The following is a 21,101-nucleotide window of genomic DNA, read 5'->3' on the forward strand; positions in this document are numbered from 1 at the left end:
ATGATTCTCCATGGTATCCCTCTTTCAAATTCTCATTTGTCTCACATACAATGTCATTAGGAAGTTAAACCCCTTTGAAGTCTGGTTCATTAGTTAAACCTGCCCCATGCACCCACCCAGCAGCTCCCACTGAGACCTCTGGGACCAATGATATCATAAATGTTGGACAATACTAAAATAATTTAAGTTTTGACTAATCATATACATGTTCACTATAATGCTCATGGTGGCTATCATCTTCATGGCTCTTCAAGGTTCACCACTCAGGGCTGTAGCCTTGCTTCAATAATTCCATCTCCTCTTTGTCTACCCACTATGTACTGTCAAACTCTACCATTCACATCACTCCATTTCCTCTCTATAAGTGACATACATAATACATACTTATAATAAATGCTGAAGGCTTCAATGTGCCTACAGGTAGAACCCAATCTACAGACAAAGCTGGCCCAATAGAAGAGGGAGTGGCCCACACACAGCATGGTGTCTTTACAATGTGCGTCACTTTGACCTAATTAGTCACCAGCATGGTGATAAAGATGTGGTTAGTTCAAACTGTGGACCTGTTCATAAAACCTGACTCTCGGCATCAGATGGTTCCGATGGCCACAGTGAATTATCGATGATGCTACGTATGATTAACAAGGCTGAGAAAAGGATGGATTGTAGACTGCTAGGGCCATTTTAAACTTTATTGGCAGGAATACATTGTACATCAAAATGAAATGATTTAGATGACACTATTCTGAATTGTCCAGCATCACAGGCATCCATGGTAGCACACCCTCTCATGTTGTACCTTCTCACTGTCTTACCTGAAACACAAAGATAGCACACGTCAGTTTTCCATCATCTAGTGTATTTTGTAAGTTGGTAAAACTGTGGAACTCTGCATAACATGCATTGTTTGCCTGGGTGAGATAATGTGTTAGTATGAAAAGGTGTACATCATTTAATTTGCATGTTTGATGATTGAACTGAGGCTTTTTTTCTACAAAAAGAAGGACCAAAACAATGGACTTTTTTCTATTCAGTTATGATACTAATAACCTAATAAGAGAACATACTGTGCTAGTGACTTCATTTGTTTGGAACCTCATACCCTGAGGGGTACATTTCTAAGGGTGAAAATAACATTTCTAGAATGAACACTTTTGCTGCAAGAAGTAACTTCAGTATTATATTATTTGTTCATTGTACAACATTCTAGATTCTTAAAACCTTTAAGCAGACACATGTTTCGCATGGTGTTTGGATTGATAAAATAAGCTTTTTGAAGGCTGGATAGGGCAATAAAACAAGAAACCAAAAGTTTAATCAAGTGAAAACCTCATTCCAAAGTTCATCTTATATTTTCTCAGGCATGCAGTAAGTATATTAGTGGAATTAAGGCATCATGTGCTTGACTAACAAAACATTTTAAGAGCGCAACCTTCCGCAGCAATAAGTGCCCAACAGCCAGGACACTGAGATATAAGGATATCAGTGATGTATATTTTAGTGGAAAGACGGCAGGTGCACTTAGAGGTGTAATACTTGGTACGTGGTTATCAAAGCATGATGCTTCATATATGTGTTGTAATACCGTAGCTGCTGTGGCTGTTCATGGAAGCATTTACTGAACCATTGTGTATTGTTCCAACTATTCCCCCCATTGAACATATGGGGGCTTTTTTAGATCATGGTAAGAAGAAGCAAATCTTGGGGATATCCACTTTGGCTTTCCAGGCAATAAAAATTAATAGCATCTCAGACCAGTCTACAGATGACTACATGTTTGCCATCCCCAGGAAGTCCATGCCACAGCTGTTCCTACTGGCTACCCGTACCCATTGAAAATTGTGCAAGTGTAATGCCTAGTTCTGATGGGGTAATGCTTTGTGAATCTAATTCTACAACAACATGATCTTTCAAAAATTCTGATTGGGTATGCTTTCAACCAATGAATAGATATTTCATACAGTTAAGTCGATTCCGATCGGGCTGCTAGTGATTTTCTGCCTTTCTCTATTCTGCTCTTGGGGCATATTTTATTTGCAGTTTTATATGCTGTGATCTTGGTTCACAAGGTGGGTTCTACAAGAGAACTAGACTACATTAGATAGATATGTTTGTCTTGTAGGGAAGCATAATGTAAAGATCTGAATTGGAGGAATCTAGTTGGGGGATAGGTTAGAAAAGAGAAGCCAAGTAACTGTCAGTGGCGAGGCTGTATACGGCCCAGAAACATAAGATCTTTAATAACCAACACTTGCTCATAGGACAATAATTTGGTAGAACCTGAAAACAAATCACCAGGCCCATAATCCCCTACCTATGCAATATAGTGAAATAGATCCTGGAGAGATACAAATACTGCATTTTTTTAAGTCAATGCATTCGTCACAATTTCAGATGATCTACTGGAGACAAATGCCTTTTTCTTTCAATTGGCTGCAAGTCCTGTAGTGTTAAACTAGAAAAGCTATTTCTTTTATTCATTCATTACAAAATTTCACATCTCTATTATTCTCCTTCATTTAAATGTAAAACATTATATGTGTTTGCACCCTGGTGACTTATAGTAAATGTGAGACAGTGCTCATGACTTGTATACAGAATATGTCACATACATTAGCATTTGAGTCTAATACGCTACGTATAAAACCTCAATACCTCACTTCCACCACATTTATAAAAATTGCAGAAAACTACTGACACAATAGGCAACCTTCAAAAACTGTACACACTATCGGAAAACTTCTTAGGCTAACTACAAGAAGATATCATCACCGGAACGTTACTTTTAGTGATGTTCTCGTGGCAATATGCCCTTCTCCATACTAACAAAGTAGCATTAAGCCACTTTTTGTGGCTTAACGCCACCTTGTAAATATGGCTCCTTTACACTCATCACTTAGCGTGACAGGGGCATATTTGGGGGCTTTCCACTGCAACATCCATTGCTTTTGACACTGCCCCATATTTACAAGAGCAGGCATTAGAATGGCGAAATTAGGAGAACTAGCCTCCATGTGTACATTAAAAATTGTGTGAAAGAGAACACAATTCATTGTCTGGTAACACTTCTTAAAATACTGTATGTAGTCCTAACATTCCTAATCTGCATGTTAGTGCAAATCCACTTCCTTCTGATGCTTATGCATGTTGAACAGAAAAATATGACATGCTCAACTGATTTGACCACCTCAGGGCAGAACAGGCCAAATCTGTCACAATTGCTAGAGTGGCAATTCCACTTGACTGCAAAAGAGCAAATGGGCAAGATACCCTTGCAGAATACAACATAGAAAGGCTTTACAACGGGGGTTTGATCGCATCCAAGAATGCTTCCAGGTGGTAATCTACTTTGAACTTTAAAAAAGAAACAGCTAGACAACCGGCCATAAGAGCGTATTCAGTTTGGTTGTCAGTATAACGCCAATAGGTGCCTTTTAGCTCAGATTTAAAATTAATTCAGCAAGGGCAGGGAAAAAACCAAAGATTCCTGTACCTAATCTGGGCCAGCCGATATTTCATTATCCGAAGCCAAGTAATCTTACAGGTCCTCTATGGTCATGTGAAATGTCACAAGCTCTGGGGTAATTCAGAGTCTCAGCCAGCACAAAAGCAGTCTTATCTCAGCTGTGTCATTGATGCGTCTAAGGCCATAATTTAGATGTAGGGGGACAAGCAGGATGCTAGCTGGTAAGTTTCTTAGGTTCCTCATAAAAATAATTTTCTATAATCTCTAAGGGTCTAGTGTCCTGGAAGCCCAAAATCTCTCCACCGAGTGGCTCCTAGAGTCTGACTTTTGTAGATGTCAAGAGCTGGAGTAACCGTATGAAAAAAGGAGCTGTGGTGAGCTCTCAAAATAACCCCACAATGTAGTTTGAGCCCACGCATCTAGATAACTAATCAAATTGTTCTGTGAGTGTAACCCCCAGATCATTGAATATCAAAACTCTCTCAAAAAGAGCCACTCCACTGAGAGTCGAGTTTGCATGGGTATTTGGCTAGGGTTTGAAAACCATGTATTTTGTTTTGCCGAGGTTAATCATCAGCCTCTGCTGCTTTCAGAAGGACCCAAAACAATCCAGAAGAATCTAGAGCCTTATAGGGGATTTTGATAATAAAAGGGTTTTGTCTGCAATCAAAAGAGGTTGGGATCTTAACTCCGGCAAGGCGTTGGGCGTTACTCTAACATTTCTCAAGCTGTGGTACTAAATCATTCATATATAATAGAAAGAGATTAGGAGCCAGCACACCACCCTGCCTTACTCCCTGATTATACGGGATGGGATGTGTTAATTTAACCTGAGAACCACATCTAGGCATAATTGGTCTAATGTAGTCTAGTTAAAATTCTATAAGATACCCAGGGACCCCCATCTCCGCCTATACCTTCCACAGAGATTCTTTGGGGCCTAGATCAAGAGCAGATGGAAGGTCCAAAAATATAACATAAAGTCTGCCTGCCCCCCCAACCCCAGGCGGAACGCCTCGTCAATTGTTCCTAAGCCATCCGTGAAACCCACCTGCAAGGAAGTTAGTACATTTGAATCGGACATCCACTCAATCAACCTATTCAAAGTTATCCAACTCAACAATTTTTATGAACTATCAATGAGGCGGATTGGTCTGTAGTTAGAGGGTAGGGATCTGGAAATCTTTTTTAAAATTGGGATTATTTCAGCCAGTGCTTAGTTTGTAAAATATTAAGTACAGGTGCTCACATTTGTTTGGGAAGCCACACCCACTTCCACAGCTCCACCCACCTCATTTAATTGCTCTACCCTCATCCACAAGCCGCAACACTTCAGAGCCACCTCCTAACTTCTTGAGTTCTGCATGAAACTGAAGACATGGCTCCTCATATGAGTGCCTTGGGGACTTTCCACCAACACACCTGCCCAAACACCTCGATACCCTCCCCGGTGATTATTGAACTTAACAAATTAATATAACATTTAATAATATAACATATAAAATGCCTATGACAACAACTCAAAAGTTAACTCAGATTAGCGAATGTGCATACATCTCAAAATGCAGCATTTGGAAAGGTCATTTGCGGACTTGAGGCCTCAAAGGAAGAAAGTAAAGTAACGAATGAAGGAAGAAGGAAACAATGCACCGAGGGAGGAAGAATGGCGAATGAATGAGGATGTAAGGAAACAAGAATGGAAAGAAGAAAGGAGGCATGGAGGTACTGGGTCACGGAGGGACAGAGCGAATAAAAACAGTGTAACATTGGAAATAATATTAAAAAACAAAAGATTAAAATACATTTCTATTTCCGTAACACGTCATATATGTTTGCAAAGTACATATATCCACCAGAGAGGGGCCTGACACCAAATTAAAAATGTTGGTATCCAACTCAATGGCACACATTTTATCGACCTCAGAAAGATGAAAGACTAAGTGGGCACACCAAGATTTAAATTTATGACCCTGAGCTCAAGTGTGGATTCCTGGGGTGGATATAAAGATATGTGCAATAAGCAAAAGCATAAAGGGTAGAGTGAAGAAGTAGGAAAGGTCTGAAGGTAAAGGTAGATATGGGAGACAAAGAGTGTTAAGAGAAGTGGAGAAAGCAACGATTGGGACGCAATATTGGAGTGGAACATGATGAGAACTAAAAGTGGAAAGAGGAGAAAAGCAAGGGAAGAAGATCAGATAGCTGGGATGAAAGGAGTGTAGACGGGAAAGATGGAAAGTTAGAAAATGAAAAGCAGTTAGTGCTGGAGGCGGCAATTAAGAGTAAACGCAGACGTAGGGCAGAAAGTGAAGAGAGCATGGAGACAAGGAAAGGAGTAAGGTGTGAAGAGGAGGAAGAAAAGCAGATACTGAGGGAAAGCAAGAAAAAGAGCACACCTCTTCTGTATTAAAAATACTGTTATTAATGTTGTAAAGTTGAGGGGTGACAGGGCCGTATCATTCTTGGGCCTGTCTAATAAATGCACAGCTGTGCTGTCCAAGACACACAAAAGCAATTCTTTAACTGTGTTAATATGTATTCCATTAAAAGCTGCTTTGTGGCATCACAAAAGGAGTTTTCGATAAAAGATAATAAAGTGTCAGTTATACCATCAGGATTAAGCTTTGATTGAGAATCAGACTCTCATGTGTCAAACAAATAATTCTATTACATGATCAGGCTATGAGACTCAAAATCCCATAGCCACCTATTTCAAAATGAAGTCAGACATTCGACTCCTTTCAGAGTGGATTTCACATGCACTTTTGAACTAATAAAGCATCAAATTCAATGGAGTCTTCCCTGCTGTTGTTGAGATGTGGGCATATACTCCTATCCCCTCAAACCTTCAACCTGCCCCTTGAACAGTGGAGCTGATCGCGCCTTGAGCCAGGAATCCCCGCTGGGTGATACAGGGCAAGGACAATCCCAAGTCCTAGGAATATCATCAGCCCTGGACTCCCTGAAAGGTGACTTGCAAAACCTGGAATGGAAACGCAAGGCGACCCAATGGATGAGTGGCAGTAGCCCTCATTACAATCTGTCACTTTCACAAAATTAGTCAGCAATGGAGCCTTACACTCTCCATCAAAGTTCATCTCTTTTTGGACTGGGAGGCAATAGCCCCTTGTGGGACCAGAACTTTTACAATCTACTTGGCGGGACAAAGCTCACAACTCAATCTGGCTGCTCCCACCACAATACTCTCTTATCCTCGATAAACTCAACATTAACGACTGCCATTAATGCTCTCACATGGCAAACACATTAACTTTAATTTCAAAACGACATCATGCAGGCAAAAGCAACAGCTATAACGAACATAGCATCCAAAATTGATAACTTAGAAGGGAATCTGGAAATGTTGAAGAAGCAACACTGTGTGAGGTTTTCAAGCCTTCCAACCGTTGAGAAGCTCAGCTCTCTGCCAGAAGTTTTTACATCACTAGTCACACAATTAAAACAAAGACAAATATGATAACAGACAATCAGATTCATTGCATACAGGACAAGGCTCCAAACAAAGTAAAAAACAACGCAAGCAATGAGACAGCCGAAGCAGAAATCTTACCACATTCGATAACAATGAAGAGTCCAAATCATGCTCCCCAGAATCATTGTTTAGAAGTCAAGTCCCCTACCCATGTTAAAAACCAAGCTAGTAATAACAATAAATCAATCTTAATTCGGCAAAGCATACAAGCATAAAAGACACGCTACAGAAAAAAACTAAATAACAGAGTCAGACAAATGGGCTAATTTATTTTGTTACCACTATAAAAGTAACAGCACATTAAACACTTCTCTTACAGGGTCATTAAATTATACATAAGTCTCAAAACCGGCTGTTTTTCTAGAGGCCTAATTTAGATATATTGCAATTTGCATAAAACACCTCACTATTACTCTTAAAAAGTGTGTAACCACAAATAAAGTGTGTTCAGTCTGTAAAAGTTGCATGTACAAAAGCGCAATTCGAGCCTGTCTAAAGCCTATATATTTTAGATATGGTTTAAGATCCAGTTGCCGGGTATGCATAAAATATTTGCATAAAAACACCAATGTCAAATGTCCTGTGGAAACCTATTATCACAGCCACAGGGTCCTCTATCTTCAGTGCTCGCTATAAATCCAATAGGGACAGCGACAAGATGATGGAACATATTGAATCTAAAATGAGTAATTAAAAAACTGGGCATAAGCAATAGTTAAAATAGTAAGATCGTTTTCTATTCCTTGCACTGATTTTACTGAGACATGCGCTCTAACAGTTTTAGCAATTCCTTATCTTCTCGTTCCATGCTAACCTTTTTATCGCCTTTCTTCACCGATCAATTTTTTTTAAACATATCTGATATTCCAAGGCCTTTCAATGTGTCTTTAATATATCTTAGTGATGCAATTATTTTAAGGGCGTTCTCCAATGCGAGGCAATTCAGGGTCATCTCATGGTTAAGGGAGGCCTTCTCCTTTGCCCAAATGCTCAACCACACTACTGCTTTTCCATCACACACAATGATTTAACAGTCTGTGGAGTCTGCTCGTGTCTACACCACAGTAATTAAGGCAGTGGCCCAAACACTCACCTTATTGATGCATTTCACTAGACCCACAGCATGCCTCATCCCTCTTGGGGCAAAGTCATTGTATGAAACTGGATACATGTGGTGCTATCAACTAGGGACTTACAAATACATTAAATGTGCCGCTTAGTGGTATACCAATTCTAACATTTTTAAAGAGGAGATCACAAGCACTTTGCCACTGGTTAGCAGTAGTGAGGTTTACACAAACCTATGGCCCGTTGAAACGGATACAGCAAAAAAAGGCAGAAATCTGGGTGAATACAAAAAAAAAGATTATCATAACCAACAGTCATGAAGGCTCAAAAATACATTAAAAACGCTGCTTCTAATTTCCAAACCAAAAATGTGTCACGCTGCCATCACCACAGTAGCCAGGTGCAAAAGTATGAAAAGTATCAAGGTCAATTTAAAGACAGATTTGTATGCTCCGGCCTCTTTCCCTGTGTTTACTTGTTACCACCCACAAAACGTGATGTGGCAGAGCAGGATGGATATGGGAACACACAGGAAAGTCCCACAAATATCAGTGCATTCTGTGTTTTAGAAGTGTGGAAAATCAGTGTGAAGGGACATTGGCCAGAGGTGGAGAAGAACATGGGGATGATCAGCTACAGTGTTTGATCATCAGCACTTTTCAGTGTTGTGAGAAGCTGGCTTAGTATATGGTGCACACTTATGTAAGTGGGCACCCTGCACTATACAAGACAACCATTCTGGTGATGTTCGTGCTCTTAGACAACCTTAGAAAGCTCTCTAAGTGGTAGGTGTAGAGCGCAGCGTTTGGGCTCAGTCCAGAAGGAGTGTAAAGCAGCTAGTTTTACCAAAACATAATCCTATTGGTATAGATTAAGTAAAAAAAGAATCATAAAGTGTATTTATAAAAATATGTATTTATTATAAGACACTCACTAACACATAAAAATATCTCCTAGTCGGAAATATACACAATGCACACAATACTTTGCAATAAAAACAGGTAAGTAGCACCAATACACAGTGGTTGCCATGGGGAGGCCAAACGATGTGATAAAATAGTGATATGCGAACCATGACTCAAGTCAAGACTATACTGAGAAGATGCAGAAGCATCGGGGACCCAATGAACTACCTGAGGTAAGTAACCGGGAACCCAACAGAGGCTGTGTGCAGAGTGGGAACATGACGGCAGGCTCATTACAAGTCAATGGGTAAGTTGCGGTTGCAAAGTTAAAGAAGAAGGACTCTTTCCAGCAGATCCTGAGGAAGTCCCATGGAATATAGAAGGTTGGAGAACCACCCCACCCGTGGATGCCCTAGGAACCAGGATACCTTCACCAGGGAAGCCAGGTGCATAGGTGTGAAGTGGCATTGGAAAGCAATGTCAAAATCAATGTAGGACTTCAGGAAGATGCCACTGCTGGAGAAGAAGAAAGTGACAGGTAAAATCCAAAGGTGGACTCAAGATGACCTGCAAGCAGAGGGGACAGAGTCTATGCCTCTCAGGAGTGACCATGAAGCACGAAAGACGAATGCCCACCGATGTCGGGAGCTGCAGGAGAGTTGACGGTGACCTTGGAGCCGCAGCTGTGAAGACATGGCAATGCTTTGGAAGACCAGGAGCTGTTCACGAGCTGACCCATGTCTGATATCGAGAGCTGAGGGGTCGGTGTCCATCAAGAGCACCAACAAGCCTTGGCAACTGCAAACAATGTGCTGTGTTGGGGACCAGCAAGATCCAGGTGACTCCCCACAAGCAGGGGAGTCAGGGCAGGCCTCGAGCAATTAGGGGAGCCAACAGAAATCAAAGAAGACCCTCAAGAGGACCACAGGCCATAAGTACTGAGGTGCAAGCGGACCTCGAGCAGCTCAACAAAGATTCAGGCTCATGGTGCAAGTAATGTGTTGAGAATGAAGATCTTGGTCACAGGAGATACTTGAGGTTGGGGCAACTTGGAGCTCGAAGATCATGGAGGAAGGAAGGGAGTAAGCCTTTGCAATGGCAAGTCAATATGGTGCACAAGGGTTCTGTTCCTGTGGCTATGACAAGGGATACTGGCCTCAAACTTGGTGAGAGGAAGGGGCAGGCCTCAAGAGATGTGAAGAACTACCACCTGTGTTGCTGAGCCTTTTGAAAGTCCATGGGAGCCCAGGATCAGCAAACCGGTCAGCTTAGTTTGCGGTGCCTGCAGATGCAGGGAAGTGACTCCTTCACTTCAAGGGAGATTGTTTCAGGTGTCTTGGATGTCCACAGGCCTAGGAAGGTTTCTGTATGGAGCACAGGCATGGAAGTTGCAGCAGGTGAGTAGGGTGACGAGACCAGAAGCAGCAGGAGTCTTCCTAGTTGCAGTCTTGAGGCCCAGATAATCGAATAAGAATTGGTGTCTTGAAATCAATCTTGTCCCACCATGAATCTAGGGACCTATCTACAGGTAAACCCTTAAGTACCCTAGGGAAAGGGTTGGGACAATTCAAGGTTCCCTCTCAGGGGAGGGGTAGGACCGTGGGGAGGATACTCCTATGTCCTAAGTCCAGTTTCGCACCAGAGAGGGGAGCCAAAGGCTCCCCGAGCTGGATTGAACTGGACTATGCCAGGAGGGTACCAAATGAGCCCCTCAAGCAGACTGTAAGGCGCTGGCAACATCTCCCATCGGCCCCAATACACTAAACCCCATCTGGGAAGTGGTCACACCTCCCTGTGACAGGATAGCTATTGTTCTGTCTTCCCCTGCTCGAGCTTGGCCCAGTAGCAGGAGGGAAGAATTGTTTCTCTGGTTAGCATCAGCCATGTTGTGCTATCTGGGTCTAGAAGACTGGTAATGGGAGCACCTATTGTCTCTCAGAGGAGCTTTACAGTGCATGGAATCATACGTGTGGGGGTATGATTCCAACATGTTTGATACCAAACATGACAGGGTTCATGACAGCCAGTTGAACAATGGTTATCGCATAATGATGCATGGCCACTCTATGTATCATAATGGCTGATGCACTTACAACCCAGGAGAATGGACTCCGAAGGGTGTAGGGGTGTCCTGCTCATGCCGGGGCACCCTCACACTTAGATCCGAGCACCCTGCATTCAGGATTGAAAGGCCTGCTTTAGGGGTGAATTTTAGACTTTAAGTACAGTGACCTCAGATATAAAGAAACCGATATCTGTCGGAAGTAGTGCTAGCACCAGCTTACCCAGGCTGCAATGGCAGGTCTGTAGTTACAGCTTGAGTGATCCCCCATGGATGGCATTGTGCAAGCCTCAGCCCATGGGGGACCCCTGGTGTACCTATGCCCTGGGTTCCTCAGTACCATATACTAGGAACTTATTAGGGTCCGCTAGTGTCCAATCTGGGATGTACCTAAGTACTTACCATACCAATTAAGGGGAGAAAGCACAAAGACTGGGGTCCTGATTAGCAGGATCCCAGCCAAACTAGTCAGAAGCAGCTTAGAAACCAGGCAAAAAGTGGGGTGAACCATAAAATCAGATCCTACTTTCCTACAAGAGTCCTCTCTCAGAGGTAAGTGGGCCTTTTCTTGCTAGTCCTCGGAAGGAGCTGCTCAAGTTTGAGATGAGACTGGGAAGAAAGGGATGTGGTTAGCTAGCCATGCACCATATTTCAAGGTAAATCAGGATTCTCCATGGTATCCCTCTTTCAAATTTTCATTTGTCTCACATACAATGTCAGTAGGAAGTTAAACCCCTTTGAAGTCTGGTTCATTAGTTAAACCTGCCCCATGCAACCAGCAGCTCCCACTGAGACCTCTGGGACCAATGACATCAGAAATGTTGAACAATACTAAAATAACTTAAGTTTTGACTAATCATATACAAGTTCACTATAATGCTCATGGTGGCGATCATCTTCATAGCTCTTCAAGGTTCACCACTCAGGGTGGCAGCCTTGTTCCAAAAATTCCATCTCCTCTTTGTCTACCCACTACGTACTGTCAAACTCTACCATTCACATCACTCCATTTCCTCTCTATAAGTGACATACATAATACATACTTATAATAAATGTTGAAGGCTTCAATGTGCCTACAGGTAGAACCCAATCTACAGACAAAGCTGGCCCAATAGAAGAGGGATTGGCCCACAAACAGCATGGTGTATTTACAATGTGCGTCACTTTGACCTAATTAGTCGCCAGCATGGTGATAAGGATGTGGTTAGTTCAAACTGTGGTCCTTTTCATAAAACCTGACTCTCGGCATCAGATGGTTCCAATGGCCACAGTGAATTATCGATGATGCTACGTATGATTAACAAGGCTGAGAAAAGGATGGATTGTTGACTTCTAGGGCCATTTTAAACTTTATTGGCAGGAATACATTTTACATCAAAATGAAATGATTTAGATGACCATATTCTGAATTGTCCAGCATCACAGGCATCCATGGTAGCACACCCTCTCATGTTGTACCTTCTCAATGTCTTACCTGAAACACAAAGATAGCACACGTCAGTTTTCCATCATCTAGTGTATTTTATAAGTTGGTAAAACTGTGGAACTCTGCATAACATGTATTGTTTGCCAGGGTGAGATAATGTGTTAGTATGAAAAGCTGTACATCATTTAATTTGCATGTTTGATGATTGAACTGATGCTTTTTTTCTACAACAAGAAGGACCCAAACAATGGACTTATTTCTGTTCAGTTATGATACTAATAACCTAATAAGAGAACATACTGTGCTAGTGACTTCATTTGTTTGGAACCTCATACCCTGAGGGGTACATTTCTAAGGGTGAAAATAACTTTTCTAGAATGAACACTTTTTCTGCAAGAAGTAACTTCAGTATTATATTATTTGTTCATTGTACAACATTCTACATTCTTAAAACATTTAAGCTGACACATGTTTCGCATGGTGTTTGGATTGATCGAATAAGCTTTCTGAAGGCTGGATTAGGCAATAAAACAAGAAACCAAAAGTTTAATCAAGTGAAAACCTCATTCCAAAGTTCATCTTATATTTTCTCAGGCATGCAGTAAGTATATTAGTGGAATTAAGGCATCATGTGCTTGACTAACAATACATTTTAAGAGTGCAACCTTCCACAGCAATAAGTGCCCAACAGCCAGGACACTGAGATATAAGGATATCAGTGATGTATATTTTAGTGGAAAGACGGCAGGTGCACTTAGAGGTGTAATACTTGGTACGTGGTTATCAAAGCATAATGTTTCATATATGTGTTGTAATACCGTACCTGCTGTGGCTGTTCATGGAAGCATTTACTGAACCATTGTGTATTGTTCCAACTGTTCCCCCCATTGAACATATGGGGGCTTTTTTAGATCATGGTAAGAAGAAGCAAATCTTGGGGAGATCCACTTTGGCTTTCCAGGCAATAAAAATTAATAGCATCTCAGACCAGTCTACAGATGACTACATGTTTGCCATCCCCAGGTAGTCCATGCCACAGCTGTTCCTACTGGCTACCCGTAACCATTGAAAATTGTAATGCCTAGTTCTGATGGGGTAATGCTTTGTGAATCTGATTCTACAACAACATGTTCTTTCAAAAATTCAGATTGGGCATGCTTTCAACCAATGAATAGATATTTCATACAGTTAAGTCGATTCCGATCGGGCTGCTAGTGATTTTCTGCCTTTCTCTATTCAGCTCTTGGGGCATATTTTTTTTTGCAGTTTTATATGCTGTGATCTTGGTTCACAAGGTGGGTTCTACAAGAGAACTAGACTACATTAGATAGATATTTTTGTCTTGTAGGGAAGCATAATGTAAAGTTCTGAATTGGAGGAATCTAGTTGGGTGATAGGTTAGAAAAGAGAAGCCAAGTAACTGTCAGTGGAGAGGCTGTATACGGCCCAGAAACTTAAGATCTTCAATAACCAACACTTGCTCATAGGAAGCCTGTAAAGGAGAGGAAGATGGACTGAAATGCTAGTTTTCCTGCTCAGCCTCAGACTAGGCACTTTGGTTAAATTGTAGTTTTTAGCGGGATCGGCGACAATCCTACAAAAGAGAATTGCAATACTCCAACCTAGCGATGATAAGGGCCTGAAATAGGTTTTTTCTGGAGCAGCTCTGCAGGAACTGAGTACTTTTCCTGATTAATTTAAGCATAAAGAAGCAGGTGGTAAGCATCTTAATATGTGACACAAAAGATTTGTCATAAAACATATTGTACATAATTATTAGGCAACAACTTGCCTATGGACAATAATTTGTTAGAACCTCAAAACAAATCACCAGGCCCATAATCCCCTACCTATGCAATATAGTGAAATAGATCCTGGAGAGATACAAATACTGCATTTTTTTAAGTCAATGCATTCGTCACAATTTCAGATGATCTACTGGAGACAAATGCCTTTTTCTTTCAAATGGCTGCAAGTCCTGTAGTGTTAAACTAGACAAGCTATTTCTTTTATTCATTCATTACAAAATTTCACATCTCTATTATTCTCCTTCATTTAAATGTAAAACATTATATGTGTTTGCACCCAGGTGACTTATAGTAAATGTGAGACAGTGCTCATGACTTGTATACAGAATATGTCACATACATTAGCATTCGAGTAAAATACGCTACGTATAAAACCTCAATACCTCACTTCCACCACATTTATAAAAATTGCACAAAACTACTGACACAATAGGCAACCTTCAAAAACTGTACACACTATCGGAAAACTTCTTAGGCTAACTACAAGAAGATATCATCACCGGAACGTTACTTTTAGTGATGTTCTCGTGGCAATATGCCCTTCTCCATACTAACAAAGTAGCATTAAGCCACTTTTTGTGGCTTAACGCCACCTTGTAAATGTGGCTCCTTTACACTCATCACTTAGCGTGACAGGGGCATATTTGGGGGCTTTCCACTGCAACAGCCATTGCTTTTGACACTGCCCCATATTTACAAGAGCAGGCATTAGAATGGCGAAATTAGGAGAACTAGCCTCCATGTGTACATTAAAAATTGTGTGAAAGAGAACACAATGCATTGTCTGGTACCTGTTTTGTATTGCTTTTATGACTTTCGTCGAATAAAGCTCTTTTGGATTGGATTGGCAAATCCACTTCCTTCTGATGCTTATGCATGTTGAACAGAAAAATATGACATGCTCAGCTGATTTGACCCCCTCAGGGCAGAACAGGCCAAATCTGTCACAATTGCTAGAGTGGCAATTCCACTTGACCGCAAAATAGCAAATAGGCAAGATACCCTTGCAGAATACAACATAGAAAGGCTTTACAATGGGGGGTTTGATCGCATCCAAAAATGCTTCCAGGTGGTAATCTACTTTGAGCCGTAAAAAGAAACAGCTAGAGAACTGGCCATAAGAGCGTATTCAGTTCGGTTCTCAGTATAACGCCAATAGGTGCCTTTTAGCTCAGATTTAAAATTAACTCAGCAAGGGCAGGGAAAAACCAAAGATTCCTGTACCTAATATGGGTCAGCCGATATTTCATTATCCGAAGCCAAGTAATCTTACAGGTCCTATATGGCCATGTGAAATGTCACGAGCTCTGGGGTAACTCAGAGTCTCAGCCAGCACAAAAGCAGTCTTATCTCAGCTGTGTCATTGATGCCTCTAAGGCCATAATTTAGATGTAGGGGGACAAGCAGGATGCTAGCTGGTAAGTTTCTTAGGTTCCTCATAAAAATAATTTTCTATAATCTCTAAGGGTCTAGTGTTCTGGAAGCCCAAAAGCTCTCCACCGAGTGGCTCCTAGAGTCTGACTTTTGTAGATTTCAAGGGCTGGATTAACCGAATGAAAAAAGGAGCTGTGGTGAGCTCTCAAAATAACCCCACAATGAAGTTTGAGCCCACGCATCTAGATAACCAATCAAATCGTTCTGTGAGTGTAACCCCCAGATCATTGAATATCTGAACTCTCTCAAGAAGAGCCACTCCACTGAGTGTCGAGTTTGCATGTGTTGTTGGCTAGGGTTTAAAAACCATGTATTTTGTCTTGCCAAGGTTAATCATCAGCCTCTGCTGCTTTCAGAAGGACCCAAAACAATCCAGAAGAATCTAGAGCCTTATAGGGGATTTTGATAATAAAAGGGTTTTGTCTGCAATCAAAAGGGTTGGGATCTTAACTCCGGCAAGACGTTGGGCGGTACTCTAACATTTCTCAAGCTGTGGTACTAAATCATTCATATATAATAGAAAGAGGATAGGAGCCAGCACAACACCCTGCCTTACTCCCTGATTATATGGGATGGGATGTGTTAATTCACCCTGAGAACCACATCTAGGCATAATTGGTCTAATGTATAATGTAGTCTAGTTAAAACTTCTATAAGATACCCAGGGACCCCCATCTCCGCCTATACCTTCCACAGAGATTCTCTGGGGCCTAGATCAAGAGCAGATGGAAGGTCCAAAAATATAACATAAAGTCTGCCTGTCCCCCCCCCCAGGCGGAACACCTCATCAATTGTTCCTAAACCATCCGTGAAACCCACCTGCAAGGAAGTTAGTACATTTGAATCGGACATCCACTCAATCAAGCTATTCAAAGTTTTCCAACTCAACAATTTTTATGAACTATCAATGAGGCGGATTGGTCTGTAGTTAGAGGATAGGGACCTTTTGGGAAGCCACACCCATTTCCACAGCTCCACCCACCTCACTTAATTGCTCTACCCACATCCAAAAGCCTCAACACATCAGAGCCACCTCCTCACTTCTTGAGTTCTGCATGAAACTGAAGACATGGCTCTTCATATGAGTGCCTTGGGGACTTTCCACCAACACACCTGCCCAAGCACCTCGATACCCTCCCGGGTGATTAGTGAACTTAACAAATCAATATAACATTTAATGATATAACATATAAAATGCCTATGACAACAACTCAAAAGTTAACTCAGATTAGAGAATGTGCATACATCTCAAAATGCAGCATTTGGAAAGATCATTTGAGGCTTTGAGGCCTCAAATGAAGAAAGTAAGTAATGAATGAAGGAAGAAGGAAATAATGCACCGAGGGATGAAGAAAGGTGAATGAATGAGGATGTAAGGAAACAAGAATGGAAAGAAGAAAGGAGGCATGGAGGTACTAGGTCACGGAGGGACAGAGGGAATAAATACAGTGTAACATTGGAAATAATATTAAAAAACAAAAGATTAAAATAAATTTCTATGTCCGTAACACGTCATATATGTTTGCAAAGTACATATATCCACCAGAGAGGGGCCTGACACCAAATTAAAAATGTTGGTATCCAACTCAATGGCACACATTTTATTGACCTCAGAAAGATGAAAGATGAAAGCACACCAAGATTTAAATGTATGAACCTGAGCTCAAATGTGGATTCCTGCGGTGGATATAGAGATATGTGCAAGAAGCAAAAGCATAAAAGGTAGAGTGAAGAAGTAGGAAAGGTCTGAAGGTAAAGGTAGATATGGGAGACAAAGAGTGTGAAGAGAAGTGGAGAAAGCAATGATTGGGACTGCAATATTGGAGTGGAACATGATGAGAACTAAAAGTGGAAAGAGGAGAAAAGCAAGGGAAGAAGATCAGATAGCTGGGATGAAAGGAGTGTAGAAGGGAAAGATGGGAAGTTAGAAAATGAAAAGCAGTTAGTGCTGGAGGCGGCAATTAAGAGTAAACGCAGACGTAGGTCAAAAAAGTGAAGAGAGCATGGAGACAAGGAAAGGAGTGAGGTGTGAAGAGAAGGAAGAAAAGCAGATACTGAGGGAAAGCAAGAAAAAGAGTACACCTCTTCTGTATTAAAAATACAGTAATTAATGTTGTGAAGTTGAGGGGTGACAGGGCCGTATCATTCTTGGGCCTGTCTAATAAATGCATAGCTGTGCTGTCCAAGACACACAATAGTAATGCTTTAACTGTGTTAAGATGTATTCCATTAAAAGCTGTTTTGTGGCATCACAAAAGGAGTTTTCGATAAAAGATTATAAATTGTCAGTTATACCATCAGGATTAAGCTTTGATTGAGAATCAGACTCTCATGTGTCAAACAAATAATTCTATTACATGAGCACGCTATGAGACACAAAATTCCATTGCCACCTATTTCAAAATGAAGTCAGACATTCAACTCCATTCAGAGTGGATTTCACATGCACTTTTGAACAAATAAAGCATCAAATTCAATGGAGTCTTCCCTGTTGTTGTTGAGATGTGGGCATATACTCCTGTCCCCTCAAACCTTCAACCTGCCCCTTGAACAGTGGAGATGATCGCCCCTTGAGCCAGGAATCCCCGCTGGGTGATACAGGGCAAGGACAACCCAAAGTCCTAGGAATATCATCAGCCCTGGACTCCCTGAAAGGTGACTTGCAAACCCGGAATGGAAACACAAGGCGACCCAATGGATGAGTGGCAGTGGCCCTCATTACAATCTGTCACTTTCACAAAACTAGTCAGCAATGGAGCCTTACACTCTCTATCAAAGTTCATCTCTTTTTGGACTGGGAGGCAATAGCCCCTTGTGGGACCAGAAATTTACCATCTACTTGGCGGGAAAAAAGCTCACAACTCAATCTGGCTGCTCCCACCAAAATACTCTCTTATCCTCAATAAACTCAACATTAACGACTGCCATTAATGCTCTCACACGGCCAACACAGAAACTTGAAATTCAAATGGACACCATGCAGGCAAAAGCAACAGCTATAACAAACATAGCATCCAAAATTGATAACTTAGAAGGGAATCTGGAAATGTTGAAGAAGCAACACGCTGTGAGGTGTTCAAGCCTTCCAATCGTTGAGAAGCTCAGCTCTCTACCAGAAGTTTTTACTTCACTAGTCACAGAATTAAAACAAAGACAAATATGATCACAGACAATCAGAATCATTGCATACAGGACAACCAAAGTAAAAATCAACGCAAGCAATGAGACAGCTGAAGCAGAAATCTTTCCAAATATCCCGCAGTCGATAACAATGAAGAGTCCAAATCATGCTCCCCAGAATCATTGTTTAGAAGTCAAGTACCCTCCCCATGTTAAAAACCGAGCTAGTAATAATAATAAATGCAATCTTAATTTGGCAAAGCATACAACCATAAAAGATACGCTACAGTAAAAAGCTAAATAACAGAGTCATGCAAATGGGCTAATTTATTTTGTTACCACTATAAAAGTAACAGCACATTAAACACTCCTCTTACAGGGTCATTAAATTATACATAAGTCTCAAAACCAGCTGTTTTTCTAGAGGCCTAATTTAGATATATTACAATTTACATAAAACACCTCACTATTGCTCTTAAAAAGTGTGTAACCACAAATAAAGTGTGTTCAGTCTGTAAAAGTTGCAAGTACAAAGCGCAATTCGAGCCTGTCTAAAGCCTATTTCTTTTAGATATGGTTTAAGATACAGTCGCCGGGTATGCGTAAAATATTTGCATAAAAAAGCACGAAATGTAAAATGTCCTGTGGAGACCTATTATCACAGCCACAGGATCCTCTATCTTCAGTTCTCGCTATAAATCCAATAGGGACAGCCACAAGATGATGGAACATATTGAATCTAAAACGAGTAATTAAAAAATGGGCATAAGCACTAGTTAAAATAGTAAGATAGTGTTCTATTCCTTGCACTGATTTTACTAAGACATGTGCTCTAACTAACAGTTTTAGCAATTCCTTATCTTCTCTTTCCATGCTAACCTTTTTATCGCCTTTCTTCACCGATCTAAATTTTTTAAACATATCTGATATTCCAAGGCTATTCAACGTGTCTTTAATATATCTTAGTCATGCTATTTTAAGGGCGTTCTCCAATGTGAGGCAATACAGGATTATCTCATGGTTAAGGGAGGCCTTCTCCTTTGCCCAAATGCTCAACCAACAGTGAAGGGGTTTAACTGCTACTAAATCCCCCACATGCCTCATCCCGAGTCCTTCCTAGTCTGAATAGGCAGGCGTGGCTTGAGGGACCTTTAATACCCATCTCAGGTATTTATTGTGTTTCGTCTGAAGCTCCCCCATACCCTTATAGCCCCAAATTGCACTCCCATACACAGCTTTAGAAATGCAAATTGATCAATATAATTTTAAAATCACCCCCGGAGATCATGTGCCTAATCTACCACCTTCTATTCTTTCAGTGTGTTCCAATTGTAAAGTGTATGACTCTTCTCTCGACCGCCCACTTCCATCACATACGACTTTCCGTAATTGGGAGATAAGTCCAGTCCCTTCATAAAGGAGACAAATGCTCTTGGTGTGCGTGCGATGAGGATGACATCATCTGCGTAAACCAAAACTTGTACTGATCTAGTACCTATTCTCGGAGTATCGTCATGCAGAGATATCATGGCAGATTGCAGCCCATTAATGTACAATGTGAATAAAAAAGAGGCAAGAATGCAGCCTTGCCGCAGCCCTATTTGTGAGATCACCCTCTTGAGTAAAACGTACAGCAGCGGTGGTATAAGCATATAAAGACATCAGGGCATTTATAATTGAGCGCTCTACACCCAGATCATCTAACAGGGCCCATAGTTTACTACGGTTCATCCTGTCAAATGCTGCAGTGAGATCCATAAAACCTAGGTAAATGGATCCCGTTTTAGCAATTGTGTATTTGGCTATCACTAGGAAGAGGTTCAGGCACTGGTCCACTGTGGATTTGTCTGCTTGGAAGCCATATTGGACCTCAGAGATAACTTTATTTGTGTCTGCCCTTTCCACTAGTCTGTTAAGGATGACCTGCCCAATGACCCTAACGGTCGAGTCTAACAATGAAATGACTATTTATCAATTAGGGTTATCCCTATGCCCCTTCTTATAGACAGGGACGATAATGGCTGTTGACCATGATCGGGGCATGGCTGTTGACACCGCCACATTCAAACCATGGTTAAAATAGGGGACCACACGTTGATTTTACTTCTACACAGGTCATGGGGGAAACTGTCTGGGCCCGGCACCTTATTGTTGGTCAGTCCCTCTATGCATAATATTACCTTGTGTAACTGGAATACCATATACAAATCATATGGGAGAGGCTCCCATGCACTATTACAATAAGCTTTCTCCCCAACATTATAAACTGATTGGAAGTGGCTCTCCCATTGGTCTTGTGTAATGTGATGTCATATAGATGAT

At 41.2% G+C, this 21,101-nt stretch overlaps 1 protein-coding gene across 1 annotated transcript in view; it reads right to left on the reverse strand.

Moving 5' to 3' along the window:
* Positions 1 to 684: 684 nt before the first annotated feature.
* LOC146808907 (phospholipase A2 inhibitor and Ly6/PLAUR domain-containing protein-like) overlaps positions 685 to 21,101 on the reverse strand; it is a 521,661-nt gene continuing 501,244 nt past the window's right edge. The window contains exon 6 of the mRNA XM_085614801.1: positions 685 to 815. Coding sequence (XP_085470927.1) covers positions 685 to 815 — 131 coding nt within the window. The remainder of the gene's footprint in view (positions 816 to 21,101) is intronic.

Source organism: Triturus cristatus, chromosome 7 (genome assembly GCF_964204655.1).
Source record: "Triturus cristatus chromosome 7, aTriCri1.1, whole genome shotgun sequence".
Taxonomy (NCBI): domain Eukaryota; kingdom Metazoa; phylum Chordata; class Amphibia; order Caudata; family Salamandridae; genus Triturus; species Triturus cristatus.